Source organism: Eleutherodactylus coqui, chromosome 7 (genome assembly GCF_035609145.1).
Source record: "Eleutherodactylus coqui strain aEleCoq1 chromosome 7, aEleCoq1.hap1, whole genome shotgun sequence".
Lineage (NCBI taxonomy): Eukaryota > Metazoa > Chordata > Amphibia > Anura > Eleutherodactylidae > Eleutherodactylus > Eleutherodactylus coqui.
In genome coordinates, this window is record NC_089843.1 from 51,747,138 (window position 1) to 51,771,760 (window position 24,623).

The window sequence follows — 24,623 nt, forward strand, 5'->3', positions numbered from 1 at the left end:
TTCTAGAAGTTGTCTCAAACTGAGGCGAATGACCTGACGGTCAAAATAATTGGTTTTGCTTATAGCAATGGAGTACCAGTGCCAGGGTTGCCAACTATCCAAAGATTCCTGGACAGTCGATTAAAAATATGACCCTTTTTTCTAGTGTCCATGTCCTCAAAACACACCCAACGCAATAGCACACGACAAAACCAAACTACGAGGGACATAACCATTCCACCTGCCTCAGAAGGTTAGAATTTAGAACTTTTCACAACAGAAAGGAGTAAATTTGTCCCCCCGCCGCCACCCACCCACTGTAAATGACCAGTACCTACCTGTTTGATGGTGAAGTCATTAATAAGATGGTGGTTGTGCTCATTTAAGCTGCAGTGCAGAGTTACACAGTCACTATGAAACAGAAGATCCTGTAGAGTGCTGACCCTCTGCAGACCCAAGGCTCGCTCAATCCCATCTGACAGGTAAGGGTCGTAAAAAATGACATTGAAACCAAAAGTCTTTGCCCTCAGAGCAACTGCTTGACCAACCCGTCCTGTAACACAAGATAATGTAGACATGAATGCACTGAAGACAAGGAGTACATCAAGGGTAACATCATATAACCACCTACGGACAGTCGGTATTCGTGTATCTTGACGCCACCGGAAGCTAGGGGTTTGACAGGAGGAACGTTCCTCTCACACCCCTAGCTCCCGATTGGCTCAAGGCACAAAGGTCCTAGCAGCACAGTGGGGATAGATTGTCCCAGTGCTGCAGCCTTAGGCTAAGGGCTTACATTACCTGGATATGCTGCTATGTTACTGATATAATATGGCAGCATTTACATGTCATAATTTAAGCCTAAGAAGTATATAAACCTCTTAGGCTAAGGCTGCAGCGCTGGGACAATGTATGCAGACGCTGCAGCCTCTGTGCTCTGTTCCGCCCTGCATTTGTCTCATGCGCTCTACGCACCCAGGCGCTCACCTCTCCGCTTTCACTGTCGCCTCACTTGCGGCCAGCGGCAGTGATCTTACCCTCCCGCCGCCGGGTAAGTCACTTGTTCCTTGGGGGTTCGTGGCTGCAGCACTGGCGGCAGAAGTATGCTTTTTGTACCCTTCTTAAATGACCTTGCAGGACCTGCTGGCCAACAGTCTGTCCAGCCAATCAGGTACAGGAGGCGTCACCCCCTCTTAATCTTGTCTCCACCAGGAATACCTGGTGGCGTCAAGATACGCTAATACCCGGACAGTCTAACTATAGATGCTGTTAGCAAACTTCTATTTATAAAGTCATTAGCGGGTGCCAAAGATTTATGGAACCAAGTGGATGGAGAAGACCATAATGGGTGAAGAGAAGAACAAACCTCAAGATCGTTCGAAAAACAAGGGAGAGCCAGCACAAGGGTGAAAATGAAATAGAAGCACGAGAAGAAGAAGTCCAATACAAAGAGCCCTAACAGCCTGGCTTATGGGTTTAGGACAGTCCTTACTCAATCATGGCCGAAACACGTAAGCCACGTTGGCCAGGATTCTTAATACTGACATAATAAAGCTTCTGGGTATAGATCCTGAATTTCAGAGCATTTTACCTCCCTCTGCATGTCTGAAGCTCGTCAGCCTCACTATTTGTAGTGTTCACAGTGACCCAAGGGAGGCTATTCCAGGCTTTGCTCTTGTGGACTTCAATTATTTGGCTCCCTAAGCACCATCCTCATGAAAGCACCGAGACGCTTATTCCTGACCCTGCGATGCTGGCAATGCCAAACTATGAATTAGAAGCTCCGAGCTGACTTCCTGAGGGTAGTGTGACCCAAGACTGTACGGAACCACTCAGACCACAGGGCAGGGGCGAAAAAAATCCTGATTAAAAACGTTAAAGGGTCGGCAAACTTTAAGTGAGCTTAGCATTATTTATCTTCTTAACCCCTTCACAATATGCGACGTACCCATACATCATGTCACATTGGAGCATATGGAGCAGGTTCAAGAGCTATGCTGGATCTACATACGGTAGGTGCAGGCTACGTTATACAGCTGACACTTGTCTGCAATGGCCGGGATCAGAAATAAATCTGATCCTGGTCGTTTAACCCCTTTGATGCCACATCAATGGCATCTAAATGATTAGAGGCTCCCTCTGTCACCCCATCAGTCCCCCCCACGACGTGATCACGTGGTGCCAATAGTAGGAGGCCAACAATGGCCCTTCAAGATGCCATCTTAGTATTTCTATTATACCCTGGCAGAGCAAGAATGTAGTAGGACAGATGTATTGTGGTGTACTATACAAGCAATCAAATGTTCAAGTCCTTAGAACAATTAAAAAAAAAAAAAAAATTCAAAAATATTGGAAAAAAAAACACAACAATTAAAAAAGTTCAAAATAATCCTTTCCCCATTGATTATGTAAAAAGAAATAAACCAAGTTGCTCTCCACATCAAGCGACGCAGCAAATAGCTAATCACCAGGAGTCCCAAGAGGCAGATCCCCGTCTACCAACCCCTTTAAAGAACACACAAGTCATGTTCCACTACTTCTGGTCTTATATAAGGGCAGGCTCACACCAGCGTAATTTCACTGCACGCATAATACTGGTGAGGGGAGTCAATAAAAGCACATTGATTTGCATTGACCCGCTCACATGAGGGTTTTTTATGGTGAATGATACGCGCATTAAAAAAAAGAACGCAGCGTTTTATTTTACCGCACAATAGAGCCCTATTGTTCTCCATGGACACATAATAAATGCTGTACATAAGCAATTACATTGTGAAATTGCCTGCTACCTTTCAAAGTACCAAATAATATTTACAGGACAATTCTGACTGCCTCCAGCCACCACCAGAGGGAGCTACTGAAGACTGTTATCATTCAGTACAATAGGAGTGCCACCTGGTGGCAATATAGCATCTGCACAATTTAGCCCCTGCAGCTGGATGCAAATCTACTTTTCCCTATCAGCTATGCCAGCCTGGGTACAGGTAGATAAAGATCACTACTTCTATCTCGCAGCTCTCCCATATGTGCTATGGACATTATAAGGTGTAGTGCTCCTTTAAGGGAAAGGACTGACACTACCTCACTATTTGGCGGTATAGTAACATAAAATTATCAGCTCTGTCAATAAACCGTTATAGCTATGCAATGCTGGGAATGTCTCCCCTGCAGGCTCCACAATAAGGGCTGTAAGACAGGACCTTGGCACGGAGCGCATTAAGCTGAGGCGTGGCGCGAGGGCCTTTAAGTCAACTGAAACAGACAAAGCCAGACAGTCCTGTGGAAATATGACACTTGGTAGAACTCCACCACCCATCATCACCACTCCCTTCATGGATTACTACTTTTTTTTTTTCTTTTCTTGGCATAAGGTCTCTGTTTGCAAAATGCTTTATCTGTAAAGAAATCTCTGGGTCTGCGAGGGAACAGTTTACTGCTTCAACATTAGAAATGCTCGCAGCGCTTCAAAAATAATACACCGCAGTAAGTTCACTACATGTTAGGCAACAGATTAAGAAAATCCCCGTAGGATTGAAAAAGGGTTGTTTACTCTTTGTAAGGGGGTCCCTGAATAATAGGCCGATCAGAGCGATCGCCTCTAATTTGTAGGAGAACTCAACAGTGTGGGTTTAATTTTCCTACAGCGCCACTACAGGGGAAATTAAGTATTACAAAGTGTCTATTCAAATATGCATAGATGTGAAAGGGTCCTCCAGGAGGATAGGCATTTTTTTTAGCCATTATTTGGGAGCATATAAGATAAGCGTGAACACCCATTACCTCAATGAAAGGGCCACTATGGCAAAAACACATTTTTCCATCCCTGCCTGCCCCCACCCAATTGCCTGTCACACTCTGGAGGTCTCTTCTGTGTATTGCAGTACTTTCCCTGAAATGCAGCCCCTGTTTGATGCGTATCAGGCATCATCTTGAGAGTGAGATTGTTTTTTTAACTTTCACATTACAATCTATCCTATGATGATCAGCACAGCATTAGTTAGAGGCTGTACCATTTCTGCCTGCCAGAGGACAGTTTAATTATCATTAGCTTCTATAATCTACTATATAAGCTACTGATCAAAAGTATGCAGTCAGGAGGATGTGATCTCCTCTACTATAATTGTGTGACAGGAGCTGTGTGATCATTATCAGTAACTGTGACAGGAGTGTTTCTGTCCCCCACTAGATAGTTTCTGTGTTAGGATTCATGTAACAGAATAACGCAGACTAAGAAATTGACTATTTTTAGACAGCATAACCGCAAGTAAATCTGAGCTGGTCAGAACTGAGATCACATGACCACCCGAGGAGGAGGCGGCCAGGAATAAATAATCACATTAATTTCAGACAGAAATAAACAACTAGTCAAGGTAACACTGGTTCACTTATATATACACTGGGGGGATAGCTATATCATGAATGGAAAAAAAAAATCACAAGAGTGGCCCTTTAACTTAGAATTCCTTCATAATTAATTAAAATTGGACTTTGATGACCTAACTTTATTATGTCATTATGTCATTAATATAAACTTGGGAAGGATCCACCTCACGGCACCCCAATCAGCTGATTAAAGGGGCTGCGACATGTCCCATTTATTGTGTACCAAGCACAGCTCCATACATCTAGTAGTGGCTGTGCCTGGTACTGCAGCTCTATTGCATTCACTTGAATGGGACCAAGCTGCAGTACCAGGCACAGAGATGTGCCTGGTAAACAAAACAAAACAAAAAGAATAAAAGACGTGGCATTTGCTGCAGTGCCATAGTCCATTCAATCAGCCAATCAATTGCATTACCTTACGCAGTTCTGCTCAGATTAGTGTGTCAGAATTGTGTAATCCACAAGTGTAAAATAGAACACAGCATTTTCTATATATAAAAAGCGCATAGTTCTCTATTGTCACGTATACACCCACAGCCTATATGCAATTACATTGTGTATGGACTGAGGGTATACGCGTCATCGACGGTGCGGGAAATTTAAGCAAAAGAACCAGGTGTACTGCAAATGAGCACCTGTGTATGTACGCCGTCATGCGCGGTACAATTTTGCCACAATACTTGGCCGTACGCAAGATCACGGACGGGTTTACAGCTGTAAAACGCTGCCGGAGGCCCGCAGCGTTTTCCGCTTATGGCTGTGTGAGCCTGGCCTTATTCTGTACTCATCCTGGGTTACATCCTGTATTATACACCAGAGCTGTAATCACTATTCTGCTGGTGCAGTCACCATGTACATACATTACATTATCTTCTACTAAGTTATGGGCCATTTAAACAGGACGGTTGTTGCTCAAAATTCGTTTACACTGGGCTCCCTATATAGAGAAGAGAGGCCTTATAGGCCCCCTAAAGTTCCTGGGCCCGGGTGCAACCGCATCCCCTGCACCCTCTATAGTTACGCCCCTGCCCTGACACCTTAGCTGAGCGCCTATAATACAGGGCAACTATTTCCCTACATCAGGTTATTATGGAGTTGTGGGTTTAAAGCAGTGATTCCCAACCGAGGTGCTGTGAGAACCTGCAAGGAGTGCGGCAACACCAGGGCCAGATTGCCCGTTCAGTCCACCAAGAAAAATCCCGATAGAGCGGTCACATCGTGGGGCTGCTCACAACGGCGGCTGCTGCAGGCATCGCCCTAAGGCCACTCTTACACCGGCGATGTTAAAACTGCTGTGTTTGTAAAGGCAGCGTTTGTACTCGGGCAGAGCTGCCCTGTGGAGCGTTCAGTGTTACCTTGTGCCCGCTTTCAGCGCAGTAACAACACGGGCACAGCAAGATGATGACATCACAACTTTCCTTTTCCCTCCTGGTGGCATAAAACGCTGTGCTCAAAAATGCGGTAAAACGCTGTACACAGCGTTGTACTGCGTTTTTGAGAGCTCCCCATTCATTTCAATGGGCGAAACATCATGTTTAAAAATGCTGGAACGCCTGAAAATAGAAAAGACAGCGCTCGAAAATGCGGCGTCAGAAACTATGCGCTTTAGCGCTCGCCTGAAAATCCCCATTGAAATGAATGAAGGCGTTTTACAGAGTTTAGCGCACTGTTTGAAATGGTGCGCTAAACACTGTAAAAAATGGCCTGTGTGAGAGTGGCCCAAAACTCCAGTTTTAAGAAAAAAAAGAAAAAAAAAAAAGTATACTAACCTCTTTCGCTTTTTTCCCAGTCCTATCCTGCCCGAATTCCGGGTGCGCAGTCATGTACTATGTTGTATGTGACCTGGAAAAACTGAAGTGGAAGGAAGGACCACCAGACCGGAGCAGACACTAAAGGAGGTCAGTATATTGAGTTTTTTTTGTGTTTTTTTAAATTATACAGCATAAGGCCAGGAATCACACGGCCGTATGTGGAATCCGCTGACGGGGCAACAAGGGGAGGCATTATTAATGACAGGGTAACAAACGGAGGTGTTACTAATAAGGGAAACAAAGGGAACATTTATAATGATGGGGACAATATTCCTCATGCGGGTATAAAAGGGGGCATTATTACTACTGTGGTCAACGAGAAGGGCACTATTACTACTGGGACCACAGAGAGGAGGCGCTGTTACTACTGGAACCACAGAGAGGGGATAGTAATACTATAGAGGCCACTGAAATAATGGAGGTAAAATCATACGTCGTGATAAGCTATGCACCTGACCACACCACCTTTTTTTAGTAGGGGTGGCCCAAGGCCGAAATGCTTGTATAACACTGGTTTAAAGACCAAGCTTCTCAGGATGCAAATCATCAGACCAAGATCAGTGTGAGCGTGCAGGGATGATTTGCGTTCTGAAGCTTGCTGAATTGTAAATGTAGCTTTGGGGCTAAACTCAGGATCAGTACAAGTTAAGCACTGTAATGTATTTACAAAGTGACTAGTTACAAAAATGTACTCTAGAAATAAATTGTCAAAAAGGTGAATATACATCAATTCCAGTGCTGCATATTCCATCCACTAGGTGGTGTTTTAAGAATAGACTATACCTTCTTGTTTACTCAAAGATATATTGCTACCAACCAGCACAGCTTGTGGCTAGAAGAGGTATTACAATTATTATTATTTTTTTTTTTTTAAAGGACCAAACATTTACCCTTCTGATCCTGTACGGTCATAGAAACCCTTGGCATCTACAACTATCCTTAGACAGGCACCACCTCTGTAAATTACAGCAACTCCATTAAAGTAGAAGTCAAGATATGGAAGGTATTCCTTTGTTTCACTGATCTCAAGCAAGGTGAAAAATACCATTTCTAAAACAACTTTGTAAGCCAAGATTGACAAAAGTATCTCTTTGTCACTGCGAGGAGCATCTGTCACTCTGGAGGATTTGGGCTCTTTAAGGCAACCAACGTGAACTCGCAATGGTGATTACATTACACCTACTTTGTCTAGAAACACACAAAACCATCGATGTTTCTCGCTTGGCATACAATATTGCGCTTTGGGCATAACAGCAAGTTCTATCTAAACTTTTTCCCTTTTCTTGGAACTAACAACTTGGGCAATTTTCTCAGCTGCGGTCCAGCTCTCGGGTCCAATGGAAATCATAGCAAATACGTGAATAATGCGGTAGCCAAAACCTGTCAGGTTGGGTTCTGCATCTGCTTTTATTGTTGTCCAAGCTGTAATGGAAAATTTGGCACAACAAATTAAATCTGAACTGGGGAGTTTTATGCTGCCAAGTTTCAACAGCAACCGTCTTGATGCCTATTCTCCATCACTAACTAGATATTTCGTGTTGCCAGTACATCGGAAATAAACACAAATTAAACAGAAAATTGAAGACAAAAAAAAAAAGTTGAGTTCTGAGTTCATCCATTACTGCAGATACATCCATTGTTAAATCTATCATGAATAGGGTGGCTTGACTTGGAAGGATGTTTGTACACTACTCCAAAAGTAGCTTGGAAAGACTTAAAGGGGGTTTTCTGGGCAGAAACTATTGATGACCCGCCCTCAAGATAGGTCATCAATAGTTAATCGCTAGGGACCTGCTGCTTGGGCTCCCTGCCAATGAGCTGATGGATTGGCTCGTTGTCAGTGCAGCGGAGCGAGACATCGTTATAAGGGACATCAGCAGAAGTGGCCTAGCTGGCTTCACCCCCAGTGAACTCAATGGGAGTGGAAGCTGCTATTACACTTCCATATCCGACCCAGTTGTCTGAGGTGGAAGTGCTGAAAGTATAATCCCATTGAGGTCAGTGGCAGTGGAGCCAGCTATGGCATTTCTGCTGCTGTCCTCTGCGACTATTTCCATCCCACTGCACTGATAGCGGGCTGGGCGATCAGCTGATCGCCAGGGATCCCGAGCAGCGGTTTATCAATATTTAACTATTCATGACCTATCCTGAGAAAAGGTTATCAAGTTTTTGCATGGAAACCCCTTTAAAGGGAACCCGTCACATCTCCATAGCACCATATACTAAGTTATGGTGCTGTTAAGGGACGTGACATGTAGCCGAGTGAGGTATTTTTTATACTCCCCTGCTCCCGCGATCCAGCAGCGTCCCCCTCTGAAGTTCATGCGTGGCACGAAAATCGGGCTCTTTTCAGGGTCCCATGTGCGCACTCTCCTATACAAGTCTATGTGAGAGTGCGCACATAGGAACCTGAAAAGAGCCCGATTTTTGTCCGACACGCAGATTTCAGCAGCAGGCACTGCGAGAACCAGGGAGTGGGTGAGTATATATAAAATACTACAGCCGAGACTCCCTGTCATGTCCTGTGGCTAATTACTTTTATGTATCCCAGTATAACCCCAAGTCACTTACACTTCAGGGATATCAAAAATGTCCAGTTAGAAAACAGAAGTGATTTTGAACCAGTTTCACCTGCTTTTGTATAAATGAAGGTAACAGCAGCACATTGGAAAGGAAAAGCAAGACACCCCAAGAAGGGGATGGAGACAATTCTTCTCTCCTTCCTGACCGATTCTTCCCTAGTTTGGTGTTTTGCTAATGTCCTTGTCACTACCGGTACACCAGGCGCCCTCTGCAGCCCTCTCAGGTTGTACAGGTAGTCCTGATCCTCCAGGATGGCTCATCCATACGTGCCATCACAGGGTTTGTTAGGTCTCCAAGGACAGTCTCCATAACATGGAGCAGACACCAGGACATGGGCCGTTACACTGGAGAGCTGGACAGGAACGGAGAAGAGCATCACACCAGCATTTGGACCTCCTTTGTGTGAGGAGGAACAGGAGGATCGCTGCCAGAGCCCTTCAAAATGACCTCCAGCGGGCTACTAGTCTGCATGTTTCTGACCAAACTGTCCGAAACAGACTCCATGAGGGTGTGATGAGGTCCCAGCATCCTGTAATGGGACCTGTGCTTGCAGCCCAGTATCAAGCAGCTCTGTTGGCATTCATCAGAGACCACCATAATTGTCGGTCCACCATTGATAAACTCTTCTCTTCACAGATGAGAGTAGGTTCACACTTTCATTCATCAAAATCTGATGTGTGATTTAAGAGTTCACCTAATGTTTTTGAGCAGTGTACCGTATCTAACCGATTATGAATAAATAGTCAATTTGAAAGAGATTCTGCATCTACTAACCGTAACAAATATCCCAAAAACCAAGATAACCATGCTTTACATCACACAATCTTGTTGCTCAAACTTCATTATACTCCATGAAAGAACCGCAACCACAAGAGGATACAGGGCTCCAAATTTTCACATGGTCAATGGCCTGTCATACTGCCTAGAAGGGGCAACTATATAGAAGTATATTAAGTAAGATGGCCACACATGAGAAAAACTGGCTGAAGAAGGTCCTGGTGGAATTACCTCATCTAATATGCATGGGGATTTTCCGACTGCTCCCAAATGTAGGGGCAAAGAGGGATTTGGCATGTTGAACTGCAACCAGCCCGATCCTGTGTTCTATTGAAAGATAACCTTCTGACGGAGAGGTCTGGTGGTTCCCAATTTCCTTTTCTCCATTGAAATAAGCATCCACTAAGCCAAGTATGCATGTTTACAATGGAGTCAGGAGAGTAAGCCTTTAGCCAACGGAGCGTTGGGCCAACCACAAACTCCAATGTATGGTCAGCTTTAGACGGAGTTAAGCCGGAATGGTTGTACGTAGCCTGCAATGTTATCCCCGCTCCCTCTGCTGGTTTTACCATTTAACATTGCTGTCTCGCTACGCTTGTTGAGTGGACGGGCTCTTACATGTGCCTACACAATACTATGGGCTTGTTCACAACTGTGCTGTGGGTTGTGTTTCCCTGCTCTCTTATGGAAACAGGAGAACAGTACTTACTGGCCAAATGGATCGGTCTTATGATGGAACTCAACAGAGCCGAATGGACCCCAACGATTATATGGGAGTCCATTTGGTATCTATCCAACATTTTACAGGAGGAAACATCTCCCGCCCATAGAAATTGAAGGAGCTGTAGAAAGAATTAGGAGCCCAACATATAAGACTGACTGATGGTATCTACCAAAAGTTCCACTCAAGCAATTACAAACATCCATAAGTAAATGAATATCAATGAGGAGAAAAAGTAAATAAGTAAAAATCCCACAGCTTTCCAAATGGACCATAATGTGTAGATTATATTACACTTCTGGCCAAAAATATCCAAGATGGCAGATCAAGATTTCAATACACAATGCAAATCTGTCATTTGAATGAAAAAAAAAATCTATATCATATATCTCTATCTTTGCACCATTTTTCCTATTAAAACGATGGAGATCTTGGTGGAATGAATGTGTGTATAGGCACCCCTCCAATTGTGATTGTGGCACGAGGAAAACCAATGTCGACACACGGACCCAGTTTACTTTTTATAATTGGATCCATCAGGTGTAGTTGGTGTCCCTCGTGCCACAATCACAATTAGAAGAGTGCCCATACACACAGTGGCATTGTGCCTCAGTCTTATGATGTGATTTTCGACTATGTGGCTTGGACAAGTCTTTACATGGCTTGAATGTGCTTCACCTGTACAAACTACATAGGCAAATACTGCATTACTTTTCTAAATTGTGCTAAAACTGAGTGAATTTTCCCCATAGTTCTTGGTCCTGCAGCATACTACCCCTGTGTGTAAGGATAACCAAGGGGAAAAAAAAAAAAAAAAGAGTATACAATCAAGCAATGAGAAAAACGAAGACAATGACAGAAGCCATAAAACCCCACTGATCAGAATCAATTCAAGCACTCTTTGTATGGACTCCAGAGTCCCAACAGAGTTAACACATTTAAGGGCAATAAACCAATAAAATAGCATGTCCTAATCAAAATTAACAATCATGGTTCTCTAAGTAAAGGTGGATTTAGACAGGACGAATGTCGGGCAAACGATGCCCAGCCCATCGCTCCCGTGCACATGAGCTAATTTTGCTGGCTTGCTCAAAGAGTGGCCAGCAGGGGGGTGGGGCGGCTGCAGGGGATTTCACTTCTCGCGCTCCCCCGTTCCTCTCCATTGACTTAACATAGCGGCCGTTCAATACAGTTTTGAACAGCTGCCATGTTAAGTCAATGGAGACGGGCGGGGGAGAGCGAGGAGTGAAATCTCCCCCAGCCACCCCGCTGTGAGCCAGCGATACTAGCTCCCATGCAGCAGCAGAGGAGAGAGTATGTGCGGGGACAAGTCCCGTCTAAGTGGGCCTTTAGATAGTACTTCCAATGGCTACCATTAAAATCAACTTTTTGAAAAAATTTGGTGGCAAAATGTTAATATTCATGTCAGAATTTTTGGAAAACCCGATTTTATGCTTATGATCCCAGGTGTTAAACGTTTTTTAAATGCATTAACATATATATCAAAAAGGAACTTACCCAGCCCTATAATGCCTAAGGTCTCCCCTCTAATTCGAGCAGCTCCGGATGCAACTTCTCTAATCTGCTCCACGCTCTGGACTCTTGTGCCTTCTCGTAATGCCTGGTGAAGCCACGTTGTTCTCCTGTACAAATTCAGAATATGGCACATTGTAGAATCTGCCGTCTCTTCTACGGACGCTGCTGGCACGTTGCACACTGCTATACCTGGATTAATAGGCAAGTACAAAGAGTATTAGGTGCTTAGACTCTATCCAAGCAGAAGGCTGACCATTTATTGTTAGAACAGAATAGGCACAGTGATAATCACTATAAATGTACAAGGTCTTAAGGGAAAACAAAATCCCTCCTGACGTAATATGTCACAACCCCACTAACACCATGTTTGCTTTGTACAAGAGGCCCTAAGAGGGTGTTACCATCTTAGGCATATATGTCATACCCTCGGGACGTCTTGCTTGGCTCTTTTGTTAAAAGGATTGTCAGATAAAATTAAGTTATCCCCTATCCACAAAATGGGAAATAACTAGCTTATTCATTAGGGGTCCAACCACCGGGACCTCTGCTGAATGGGATCCAAAGCACCCCTGAATGGATAGAGCGATGGTCACACATGGCCACCACTGATTAATTTATTTCTGTGGGACCACTGGAGATACCTGAGTGTTGAACACAGCAATTTCTAGTAGTCCTATTGAAATGAATGAAGACCTGTCAATATGTGCGTGCATCGCTCCATTCATTCGTGAAAATTCCAGAACCCCCTTCTACTGACTGGTGGGATCTCAGCAGTTAGAGCCCCCAATGATATGGAACAACCCATGTAATTCTCATAGGCTTGAGCAGTGCACAATTGGGGTAACCTCTCTTTTGTAGTATATAGGGAGTGCATTGGCTAGTGATGAGCTGGAGGAGACTATTAGAGCTTTGTTCTCCCAGTAGACGAGAGACCTGGAGACGGGACCTTCAACGATCAAGGGTTTGAGACTAAAATTGAAAACTTTAAGCTGAGGAAAGACCGTTAAAGGTTGGTGATAAAAAAAAAAAAAAAGTTGACATGAGTTTTGGTTACCCATCATATGAACTTTTATTAGAAAAAAAAAAGCGTTTGACGGTCAAGTACATGGCAGAAAATAGGAGAGGCAAGAGGTTTTATTTCTGGCCATTCAGCATTAGCTGTTCTTGGGGTTTCCAGTCCCTAAAGAAGAACTTGGCTTGATAAGGACTGTACATGCTCTTTCCATGGAAGGAGAATGTCCATAATGGGCTGATCTACAGTATTTCAGAGGTGCTCAGCCTCCTGTAGTTGGGTGGATAGGGAAGGCTTAAAAAATACAAAAACACACAACACATTATCCATGAAATCACATCAGTTGTAAGGCAGCTGGAATATTCAGCGATCTCAAGAACAAGTTGGTTCAGGTCATAAAAGCCTATTATGGCAAAACTCTAAAGGCCCATTTACACAGAGCGATGATCGCTCAAAGATCACTGACACGACAGTCTGAGTGACAGCTTTGAGCGATCATTTTGCATAAACTATTAAGTAGCTACTCAGCTACTTAACAGCAGTTTAGTGTGTTAATGAAGCCTTAGCTGAAAGCAGTTAAAGGGGTTGTCCCGCGCCGAAACGGGTTTTTTTTTTTTTTCAACCCCCCCCCCGTTCGGCGCGAGACAACCCCGATGCAGGGACGTACAGAAAGCTTACCGGAGCGCTTACCTTAATCCCCGCGCTCCGGTGACTTCTATACTTACCTGTGAAGATGGCCGCCGGATTCCTCTTCCTCCGTGGACCGCAGCTCTTCTGTGCGGTCCATTGCCGATTCCAGCCTCCTGATTGGCTGGAATCGGCACGTGACGGGGCGGAGCTACACGGAGCCTGCATTCTGCACGAGCGGCTCCATTGAAGAGAGCAGAAGACCAGGACTGCGCAAGCGCGGCTAATTTGGCCATCGGAGGGCGAAAATTAGTCGGCACCATGGAGACGAGGACGCCAGCAACGGAGCAGGTAAGTAAAAAACTTTTTATAACTTCTGTATGGCTCATAATTAATGCACAATGTACATTACAAAGTGCATTAATATGGACATACAGAAGTGTATAGACCCACTTGCTGCCGCGGGACAACCCCTTTAATAGCCCGAGGGCTCTTATCTGCATTCAGATCCTTTGTTCTCCAGCGGGAAACAATGTTATCAGCACTCCCCGTGAAGAACTGCTGATAAGGTTGAACGACGATTTTTAGGTTGGACTGAATTTAACGATCAGCTAGCAATGCCCGAAAAGTGCACGATGGGCGCACATTTAGACGCAACCATTATCGCTAAAACGATCGCCTTTTAGCGATTTTTTTAGCGATCATCGCTCTGTGTAAAATGGGCCTTCAGGCCATTTACAAGATGCTGAAATAGCACTAATATACCAAGTGCAATAGACCTAACTAAATATTCTTTTGAATTAGTAATTGGCTTGAGTACACTATACTGTAAAGGAGAAACAACTTCCCACAGTGATCCTCTCTCATTCAATCAAAAAGTTTCTGCTTAGTTGTTGCACCCACTAGATTAGCGATATTACCACATTACCACACATCATGGAAGAGGCCAATTTTCCACATACCTAAATCTCCAGCTGACTTGATGTCAATGTTGTCAAACCCACTGCCAATTCGGACAATTAGTCGAAGTGCCTTGAACTTTTCCAAGTCTTCTCGCGTTAAAGTGATAGTGTGATACATCAAGGCGCCCACTGCCTCGTTTAGCACCTGAAAAATAAACATATGATCCCAGGTTATTTTGACCAATCAACATAAAAGTTCAGTCTGGGGATCAAGTTAGAACTGTGGTGGAAAATACTGTGTGAGGCCCCTTGTCTTACTGCTGACTCTCACTACTTCTATGGCTTTGGTGCCTTAGAAAAATGATTCCTACTTTGTGGGCTGCACATGGTAGTGAAGAGCGGTGGAGTGCCCGGGTCAATTGCCCCACCTGCCCCTCCCATTATTTTTCCCAAGTGTAGTCCATGTACAAGAGGACTTCTATTATGCCAGCTTCTAAGCCTTCATTTACACAAGTGTATTTGCTGCTATCTATGGATATCATTGTCAGCAGCACATTATTGTCTAGGATGTCAATACTCTGGGAATGGTCAGCTCTACTTCCAACAAGACAGTGCACTGCTTTACATTGGTTTGAGGATATGGATGTCCTAGGATTGGACCGGCTGAACCCGACTGAACATCTTTGGGACGAACTGGAATGTTGGGTCAGGAGATATGAACAGTATCTAACTTCTTTTAGAGAACTTGGTACATATTTGCAGGATGAATGGAGGGAAATGCCAGCTGAAGTGAATCAAATGATAGTAAAAAGTATGCCATAAAGAATATCCGATGTCATTAGGGCCAATGGAGGCACCACTAAGTATTAACATATGGAAATAAATACTATTGTAGATTCTTGCTCATGAGTCCAAGTACTTTTCGTAGGATAGTGTATATGATGAGAATAGGGTCTGGGGTAATTTCAGCTGTAGAAATACAGATGCATTTTAGGGCCAGTGTTCTAGAGATCTAGGTTCACCTCAGTGGACCATGTGAGGTCTAGGTATACAAGTCATAATATAGACTGCAACATACATCTGGCAGAAATTTGCCTAAGGGTGATTCAATATGCAAAGACTTCAACCCTTACACTATATTGGTCATCTGAATGTGACTAAACCTGTAATTGGCCTATTATAGTATAAAAAATAGCAGAAAATTTCACCATAACCCAGATATCATTTAAGAAGCCGAGTGAAGTCAATAACTGATGGAAGGTCCTTCTCTAAAACTGAAGCAAAGCTGGCTGACAGCATCCGAACCGAATGCAATGAGTAGGATCTATGTGATATCACCGCAGCTCTAAAGACCTTGGTATCAACACTTTAACTACTCAACATAACAATCTGGGTCCCGACTAAGGACAGTGCCGGCCCCTGGACATATCATCGTGTGAGGTCCCTTGTCTTACTGGAAGAAAACCATAGGACAGCCGAAAACTAGTCAGATAATATGCCATTTAGTGCCTAAAGGCACGACCTTATAGATTACGCCTTTGGTACACAGAGTATAACAAAGCATTTTAATAGATTTATTAATGACCTGGTAGAAGGAGTGGTGAGTAAAATAACTATGTAAAGTAATCAGCACAAGAGAGGACGTAAGGCGGATGCAAGAGGATCTGGATAAGTTGGGGGCAGAAAACTGGCAAATGAGGTTTAACACTGATAAATGTGCGGTTCTGCACATGGACAGGAAATACATGTCACCATTACACACTGAATGGGAAACCACTGGGGAACACTGACAGGGAAAAGGAACTGGGGGTTTTAGTTAAATGTAAACCTAACTGGAGCAACCAGTGTCAGGCAGCTGCTGCCAAGGCAGATAGGATCATAGGGTGCATCAAAAGAGGTCTAGGGGCACATGATGAGAACATTGTTCTTCCTCTTTACAAGTTACTGGTCAGACCACACATGGAATATTGTGGACAGCTTTGGGCACTGGTACTCAGGAAGGACATATCAGAGCTTAAGCGGGTAGAATGGCGGGCAACTAAAGTAATAAACGGAATGGGCGAACTACAATACCCAGAGAGGTTAGCAAAATTGGGATTGTTTAGTTTAGAAAGATGTCTGAGGGGCGACCTAATAACTATGTATAATATATCAGTGGTCAGTACAGAGATCTCTCCCATCATCTGTTTATACCCAGGACTGTGACCGTAACAAGGGGGCGCCCTCTACATCTAGAGGAAAGAAGGTTTCTACACCCACATAGAAGGGGGTTCTTTACTGTAACAGCAGTGAGACTATGGAACTCTCTGCCTGAGGACGTGGTGATGGTGAACTCCATAATAGTACAAGAGGGTCCTGGACGCCTTTCTTGAGCGATACAATATGACATGTTATATCACTGATTACTTCAGAAGGGTCGGTGATCCGGGGATTACTCCGATTGCCAGATTGGAGTCGGGAAGGGATTTTTTTCCTTTAAATGAGTAAAATTGTCTTCTTCCTCATTGGGGTTTTGTTCCTTCCTCTGGATCAACATTGTGGGAGTAATAGGCTGAACTGGATAGACATAGTATGTTAGGCTGAAAAAATACCTATGTTATATTTATAGAAGCAATTGGCCGATAGCAATGTGAAGTTTAAAGGGGCCACTCAGTTGTAAACTATTGATCGTCTATCCATGGGATAGGTCATCAATATTGGATCAGCGGGGGTCTGCTGGCCAGAACTCCTACCAAGCAGCCGTTTGCCAGGCTAGTGCTCTTGTGTAAGGAGTTGATTTTGGCAGGAAGCAGACAGCTCCATTCTCGCAGCAGTGGCCAGGGTTTGGTATTACATGCACATTCCTACTGAAGTGAACAGGCACTCTGTCTGTAACAACTACCCTTATAGCATTGTTACAACCGTAATGACCTGTATAATAACAGTTAACCTGCTCCTTAAACTGGATTGTGAACGGCGTAAAAAACAACATGGCGGAATGGCTTGTTTCTTGACAGCAGTAAAAGAAAGTTAATCAATACTTCACACGTACTGCAAAAAGGTTTTATTAAAAATAAGACTTGCCCCGCAACAAACCCTCATACCGCTACATCGGAAGATTAAATGTAAAAAAAAGGCCTTGGAATGCAGGAACGCAAAAAACATTTTCATGAAATGTGCTCTCAGGCCGCTTTCACACGGCCAAGGGCTTGGAGCGAGATTTCAGTGATTGTTTTCCATTGCGGCACGTCCTATCTTTGGGCATTCCTTCAGAATGCAAACGCATCGCCCATTGTTTCCAATTGGCATGCGAGGTGTACTCAAGTGCGATGAAAACACTCCGCAATCCTCTTTAGGATCTATTAGCCGCAGCAGCGGATCGCTCCATCCCTGAAGGGATGCAGCGGGGACATCGCGCCTTGGCGAGTGCGATATTGGGCAGAGTCTCACATCCTGGTATCGCACTCGCCCGTGCAAAATTAGTAAACCATAAAAACAATCTACACATTTAGTGTTGCTGTAGTAATACTGAGCCATACAATAAGGCAGGGCGCACAGACGGGGTCAGATCCCTCATGCGGGAGGCCTGCAGCGGTGACCCTCCAAAGGCAAGTAACTGTTTTGCATATGACCGGTACGCGGGCGGTCATGCACAGTACAGGGTGTTTTTGTTTGTATTTCCCGCGCCGTCTCTTAACGATGGCGCGGTTACACGCAGCCCATACAGAATGTTAATTCCCTTTAGGCTGTGGGTCACATGCATCCATTGATATCAATGGAGGCCGCACGTGCGGAATCCGTGGTGACATAGACCATTCATATCCGCGGGTGTGAAGGAAAAGTCAAAGCTACACGCCTTTCAATGCCCGCGTCTTACTGCTGATTGTCCACACAGACGGCGATCACGGAATCCACAATTCAAATCTGGTTCTGGGAGACCGGCCTTTAGGTAACATTTTATACCACTTGGTGAAAGGGGAAAATTTTAAAAAGTGCAAAAAAACAAAATGTCAAAATTAGTTTTTCCCATTCCCCTGCCACCCTACAAAAAAAGCAACATAGAGTTAATAAGTTATACGGTTTGTACCCCAAACCGGTGGCATATAGAACTGATCTCACAAGGGACAACCTACACTAACGGAGTGATAAAGTTAGGGCTCTCTGAAAGCAGCAATGCAAAAATGAAATAACGCCAAAATAATGTAACGGGGCCAAACACTCAAATACTGAAGGGCTTCACATCTGCAAGAGTTACAGAAAAAATTGTAGTGCTGGAATTTCCACTTCTGAAGACTGTAGAATTATGAATGCAGCTCTGGAGTATAATACAGGATGTAACTCAGGATCAGTAATGTATGTACACAGTGACTCCACCAGCAGAATAGTGAGTGCAGCTCTGGAGTATAATACAGGATTTAATTCAGGATCAGTACAGGATAAGTAATGTATGTACACAGTGACTCCACCAGCAGAATAGTGAGTGCAGCTCTGGAGTATAATACAGGATTTAATTCAGGATCAGTACAGGATAAGTAATGTATGTACACAGTGACTCCACCAGCAGAATAGTGAGTGCAGCTCTGGAGTATAATACAGGATATAACTCAGGATCAGTACAGGGTAAGTAATGTATGTACACAGTGACTCCACCAGCAGAATAGTGAGTGCAGCTCTAGAGTATAATACAGGATGTAACTCAGGATCAGTACAGGATAAGTAATGTATGTACATAGTGACCCCACCAGCAGAATAGTGAGTGCGGCTCTGGAGAATAATACAGGATGTAACTCAGGGTCAGTACAGGATAAGTAATGTATGTATACAGTGACTCCACCAGCAGAATAGTGAGTGCAGCTCTGGAGTATAATACATGATGTAACTCAGGATCAGTACAGGATAAGTAATGTATGTACACAGTGACTCCACCAGCAGAATAGTGAGTGCAGCTCTGGAGTATAATACAGGATGTAATTCAGGATCAGTACTGGATAGGTAATGTATGTACACAGTGACTCCACTAGCAGAATAGTGAGTGCAGCTCTGGAGTATAATACATGATGTAACTCAGTATCAGTACAGGATAAGTAATGTATGTACACAGTGACTCCACCACCAGCTGAATAGTGAGTGCAGCTCTGGAGTATAATACAGGATGTAACTCAGGATCAGTAATGTATGTACACAGTGACTCCACCAGCAGAATAGTGAGTGCAGCTCTGGAGTATAATACAGGATGTAATTCAGGATCAGTACTGGATAGGTAATGTATGTACACAGTGACTCCACCAGCAGAATAGTGAGTGCAGCTCTGGAGTATAATACAGGATGTAACCCAGGATCAGTTCAGGATAAGTCATGTATGTACACAGTGACTCCACCAGCAGAATAGTGAGTGCAGCTCTGGAGTATAATACAGGATGTAACCCAGGATCAGTTCAGGATAAGTCATGTATGTACACAGTGACTCCACCAGCAGAATAGCGAGTGCAGTGAAATTGTACTGAACCTGACAACATACTCACGCACACGGTCATGCCCAGTACACCTGTTGTTTTTTCTTGTTTACATGGGCTCTCTCTCACATATCTATATACTATAATAGAACCTGCTGCGTTCTTTTTTTGCTCTAATGTATTATGCAGTTCCGACATGCTAATGTGATCGGAACTGCGTAATGCAATGTAAATGCGAGTTACCGCGTATTGCACTGGTGTACGTGGACCGCGTAATACGTGGTCTATGTACACATGTGATATGCGTAAGCTCGGCCTAAGGCTTCAGCTACACCACAACGTCACCTAATATGGCTCCTTCGTCTCCCTTTTGAGGCAAACTGTTGCACCAAGTAACACATAGTGACTCCCATAGAGTACTAGAACGTTCCACGGCTTCGGACGCCACTCGTTGGCATACTTATTGGCTTCCTATGGCACTAGTGGGCACATGTACCCATGTTTATGCAGTTAGTCTGAGAACTCCAACAGATAGGGAAGTTTTTCGGCTTGGACTACAGCTACATATAAAAAGGAGAAATAATCAAACTCCGAAACTTAAAATACGTCCCCCCCCCCCCCCCCTCCACTATTCACCAACGAGTCCAATTACCATCAACATGGCTTCTTGCTTGCAGACTCCTCCGGCGCCTCTAAGCTTCGGCATACATTTGAATAGCACATTTGTCCCTGGGGGAGGTATTATACCATTGTACTTCATTCCTGAGTGCTGCGCCACCAGCTCCCATTCTATGCACTCAACTCCGTCATTTTACGAGACGCACCAGCCCTAAAGGCCCATAATGTTGTGAAGCGCGGTGGGGACCCGCGAGTTACATAACGCATGCCATAATAAGAGCAGATCGGCCGCCGTCATCATCTAGTTGCTCTGCGCCTCCCGCTGAAGACATTTCCAACGCTGCCTGGGCTCAAATGGCTGCAACATGTTGCTGCGCTCTTATTTGCAAACAACCGTCAGACACAATCGGCTCTGCGAGTGGATTATTAGCAGCTCCGCGGTTTCCCCATTATCCTCAAATGCTCTGTGATCTGTACTCAAAAGATGAAATCTCACTTTGTAGCTGGTGGCGGCGTTAAATACCGGAGAGAAGGAGGAAAAGCTCATTGTAAAGCGCGAGTACTTGTTAAGGACGTGCACGGATGTAGTAGGGACGAGTTTGTCATTTGGCACAAAGCATTGTGATGCATTCTGTGGTTTTTCATAAGATCGCAGACATAAGACGGCATAACGAGCCGCAGAAGACTAAAATGACAGATCAACTCTGCTACATCCGCTAACAAACGTTTCAGGTTTTTTTGGGGATGTGAAAAACGGATGATGCACTAAATTAAATAAAATGGACACACATATCGCATACGGGACTGCAGACTAGATTCTATACATACATGTGCCTTTGGCCGAACACAAATATATGGGACTGCGTCCTCAGACAGCTACAGTGTCGGACTGGAGCACCCAGGGCCCGCCAGCAGAATTGACATTTGGGGCCTGCTGGATAGTTACATGCAAATATGTGCTGTTTGTAAGCCTCATGCACATTATGCTACACTGCAATATACACACTGCAATACACACTGCATGTGTGATGCTATAATTCATTTATGGCTAACTTCACCCCGGCAGATGCGATATCAGGCCGTGAATCATAGCCCGATGTCGCACATTAGTAGCATGACTTTTTCCGCAGATGCGAGGCGTTTTTAGGGTTCATATTCGTGCGCCTCACAACGCACAGATATCACACGATTTTCTTGCAGATCTCTATCAAAGTCCTGAAAACCTCCTTTAGGGTGCGTTCACGCGTCACAGATTTGCTGCGGATTGTGCAGCAGATTTCGGTACAGGTCTGCAACAGATTTCACCCCTTCACAATTGAAAGGGTGAAATCTGCTGCAGATCTGCACTAACATCTGCTACAAAATCCGCAGTACATCAGCTACATGTGAACACAGGGGGTTTTCGGGACTTTCATGGAGATCTGCCACTTCATTGCTTACATGGGCACAGCGGGTTGTCTGTACAGGCAGCTGTATTTGGTACAGTAGCTGTGTCCGATTACAGTGGCTTCACAAGAGTGTATGCACAATTGCACACGCTTTAGTGCATCGCCTTGCGCCATGAGCGAGGCACTTTTGTGTTCGTATCAGCACATTTAACAGCATTTTTTGCACACGCAGAACACGTTATTATGGACACGGAACGCAACCCCCACCCTGATTTAAAAGGCTATATAGCCTAATGAGGTCGAGATGTGTTCTTTTTCTCACAGTTTTGCGCTGTTATTTCGTGCTTCCCGCTGCATATTAGAGCAAATGCGCACAATATAGAGCAGGTTTTATTTTTTGCACGAATGAACCCCTTGATTTCAATGGTTTCTCTTCTCTACATATTGCACGCGACCGTATAGTAAATTTAGCTGAGCTGCAGTACCAAACACCCCAACAACCCAATATACATGGCAGTACCTACTAAACAACGAAGCAGGCCCATTGTGTTAGAGTGTAGAGTTTACTAGTACCATTTAAGGCTAGGTTCGCACAGGGCGGATTTGCCGCGGTTTTGCTGCGTTTTTTCTATTGCGGTTTTTCTGCAGAACCGCAGAAACCGCATCAAAGGTTCTTTACGGCTTGCGGATTTTCTAGCGTATTTTGGCAGCTTTTTCGGCTGTGATAATCCACAAGCGTTTTTTTCCCGCAGTGTATTTAAGTGCGGATTCTGCTGCGTCCATGGAGGCTATGGCCAAAAAAGCGCTGCGGAAAATCCAAAAGAACTGACATGCTGCATATTCTAAAACTGCATTCCCGCACTGCGGAAACATTGTGCCCAGTGAGAACAGCTTTTTGGCCAAACACATCTGCACTGCAAACGCAGCGGTTTTGCCGCAGTGCGGGTATGCAACGGCAAACTGCAGCAAGACCGCAGGAAATCCGCCTGGTGTGAACCCAGCCTTAGGGTACATTTAATTTATTGACTTTTAATACATTTTTGGGTGGAGCAGGGAAATGGGGAAAAAAACTGTAAGTTTGCCATCATTTCTCCTGTTTTATGATGTGCGTCCTGACGTATAAATACAATATTTTCTATTTTATCCTGAGCGCTTAAACGGCCGTGATTGTAATTACTGTATTTCGAATTCCCATCAGAAATGCGAGATTTCAGTTGTACGTTACAATAATAGAACCGAGCTGACTACACAGATACGATAACAGGAGCGAGCCTTACTACAGAAAATCAGCATCGAAACAAAGCTTGCTACTTATATTTGGTGCTACCAGTCATACAGTACTATGCGTAATCCATAGGCACGGAATCGGAACCGAGCTTACCCCGTAGGCACAGAATCGGAACCGAGCTTACCCCGTAGGCACGGAATCGGGACCGAGCTTACCCCGTAGGCACGGAATCGGAACGGAGCTTACCCCGTAGGCACGGAATCGGAACGGAGCTTACCCCGTAGGCACGGAATCGGAACGGAGCTTACCCCGTAGGCACGGAATCGGGACGGAGCTTACCCCACAGGCACGGAATCGGGACGGAGCTTACCCCACAGGCACGGAATCGGGACGGAGCTTACCCCACAGGCACGGAATCGGGAGAGAGCTTACCCCACAGGCACGGAATCGGGAGAGAGCTTACCCCACAGGCACGGAATCGGGAGAGAGCTTACCCCACAGGCACGGAATCGGGAGAGAGCTTACCCCACAGGCACGGAATCGGGAGAGAGCTTACCCCACAGGCACGGAATCGGGAGAGAGCTTACCCCACAGGCACGGAATCGGGAGAGAGCTTACCCCACAGGCACGGAATCGGGACAGAGCTTACCCCACAGGCACGGAATCGGGACAGAGCTTACCCCACAGGCACGGAATCAGGACAGAGCTTACCCCACAGGCACGGAATCGGGACAGAGCTTACCCCACAGGCACGGAATCGGGACAGAGCTTACCCCATAGGCACGGAATCGGAACCGAGCTTACCCGATTGGCACGGAATCGGAACCGAGCTTACCCCATTAGGCACAAAATCAGAATTGAGCTTACCCTAGAGGCGCAGAATCAGAACAGAACTGACCCCAGAGGCACAGAATCAGAACCGAGCATACTGCATAGACACAGTACCAGAACTGAGCTTACTACATAAATACTTACAGTATAGATACGATAACAGAACCAAGCATATTACATAGGTCCCAGAACCTAGCTTACTGCCCAGTCACAATACCAGAACCAAGCTTACTCCATAGATACAGAATCGGAACAGAACTTATTACATAAATACAATACAGTAAGATTAAACTTACTATATAGAAACGATAAGAGAACCAAGCATATTACATAGGTTCCAGAACCTAGCTTAAAGCCAAGATACAACAGAACCAAGCTTACGGCACACATAAGATAACAGAACCAAGCTTACTGCCTAGATACAACAGAACCAAGCTTACTGCCTAGATACAACAGAACCAAGCTTATGACACAGATAAGATAACAGAACTGAGCTAACTACAGAGAATCGTGCTTAATTCATAAGAAGCAAGCTTACTATATGAATACGCTACCAGGATAAAGCTTACTATATAAATGCGATAACCGTAAAGTAAAAAAGTTATTATAAATTTACCAATACAATATCAGAACCAACTACTGTATACGGTTTTGTATAATTAAAGTCAATGCAGACATCTGAAAACGTAAAGGTGGAGTTTGTACAGTCCAAGTGTGAAACGGCGACCGCTAAAATATATTGCAGAAACGTTTCACCTATTATAGCCTATGGCCCGTCAAGGGTTCTGTCTCAAT

The 24,623-nt window shown here is 44.6% G+C and overlaps 1 protein-coding gene across 6 annotated transcripts in view; it reads right to left on the reverse strand.

The window, feature by feature from the left end:
• The window catches only part of CTBP1 (C-terminal binding protein 1), a 318,027-nt gene that overhangs the window by 14,683 nt on the left and 278,721 nt on the right, over positions 1-24,623 (reverse strand). For all 6 annotated transcript variants that reach the window (XM_066573001.1, XM_066573006.1, XM_066573004.1 and 3 more), the window contains 3 exons: positions 14,392-14,536; positions 11,773-11,979; positions 318-532 (listed from right to left, as the gene is read on the reverse strand). In XM_066573001.1, coding sequence (XP_066429098.1) covers positions 318-532; positions 11,773-11,979; positions 14,392-14,536 — 567 coding nt within the window. The remainder of the gene's footprint in view (positions 1-317; positions 533-11,772; positions 11,980-14,391; positions 14,537-24,623) is intronic.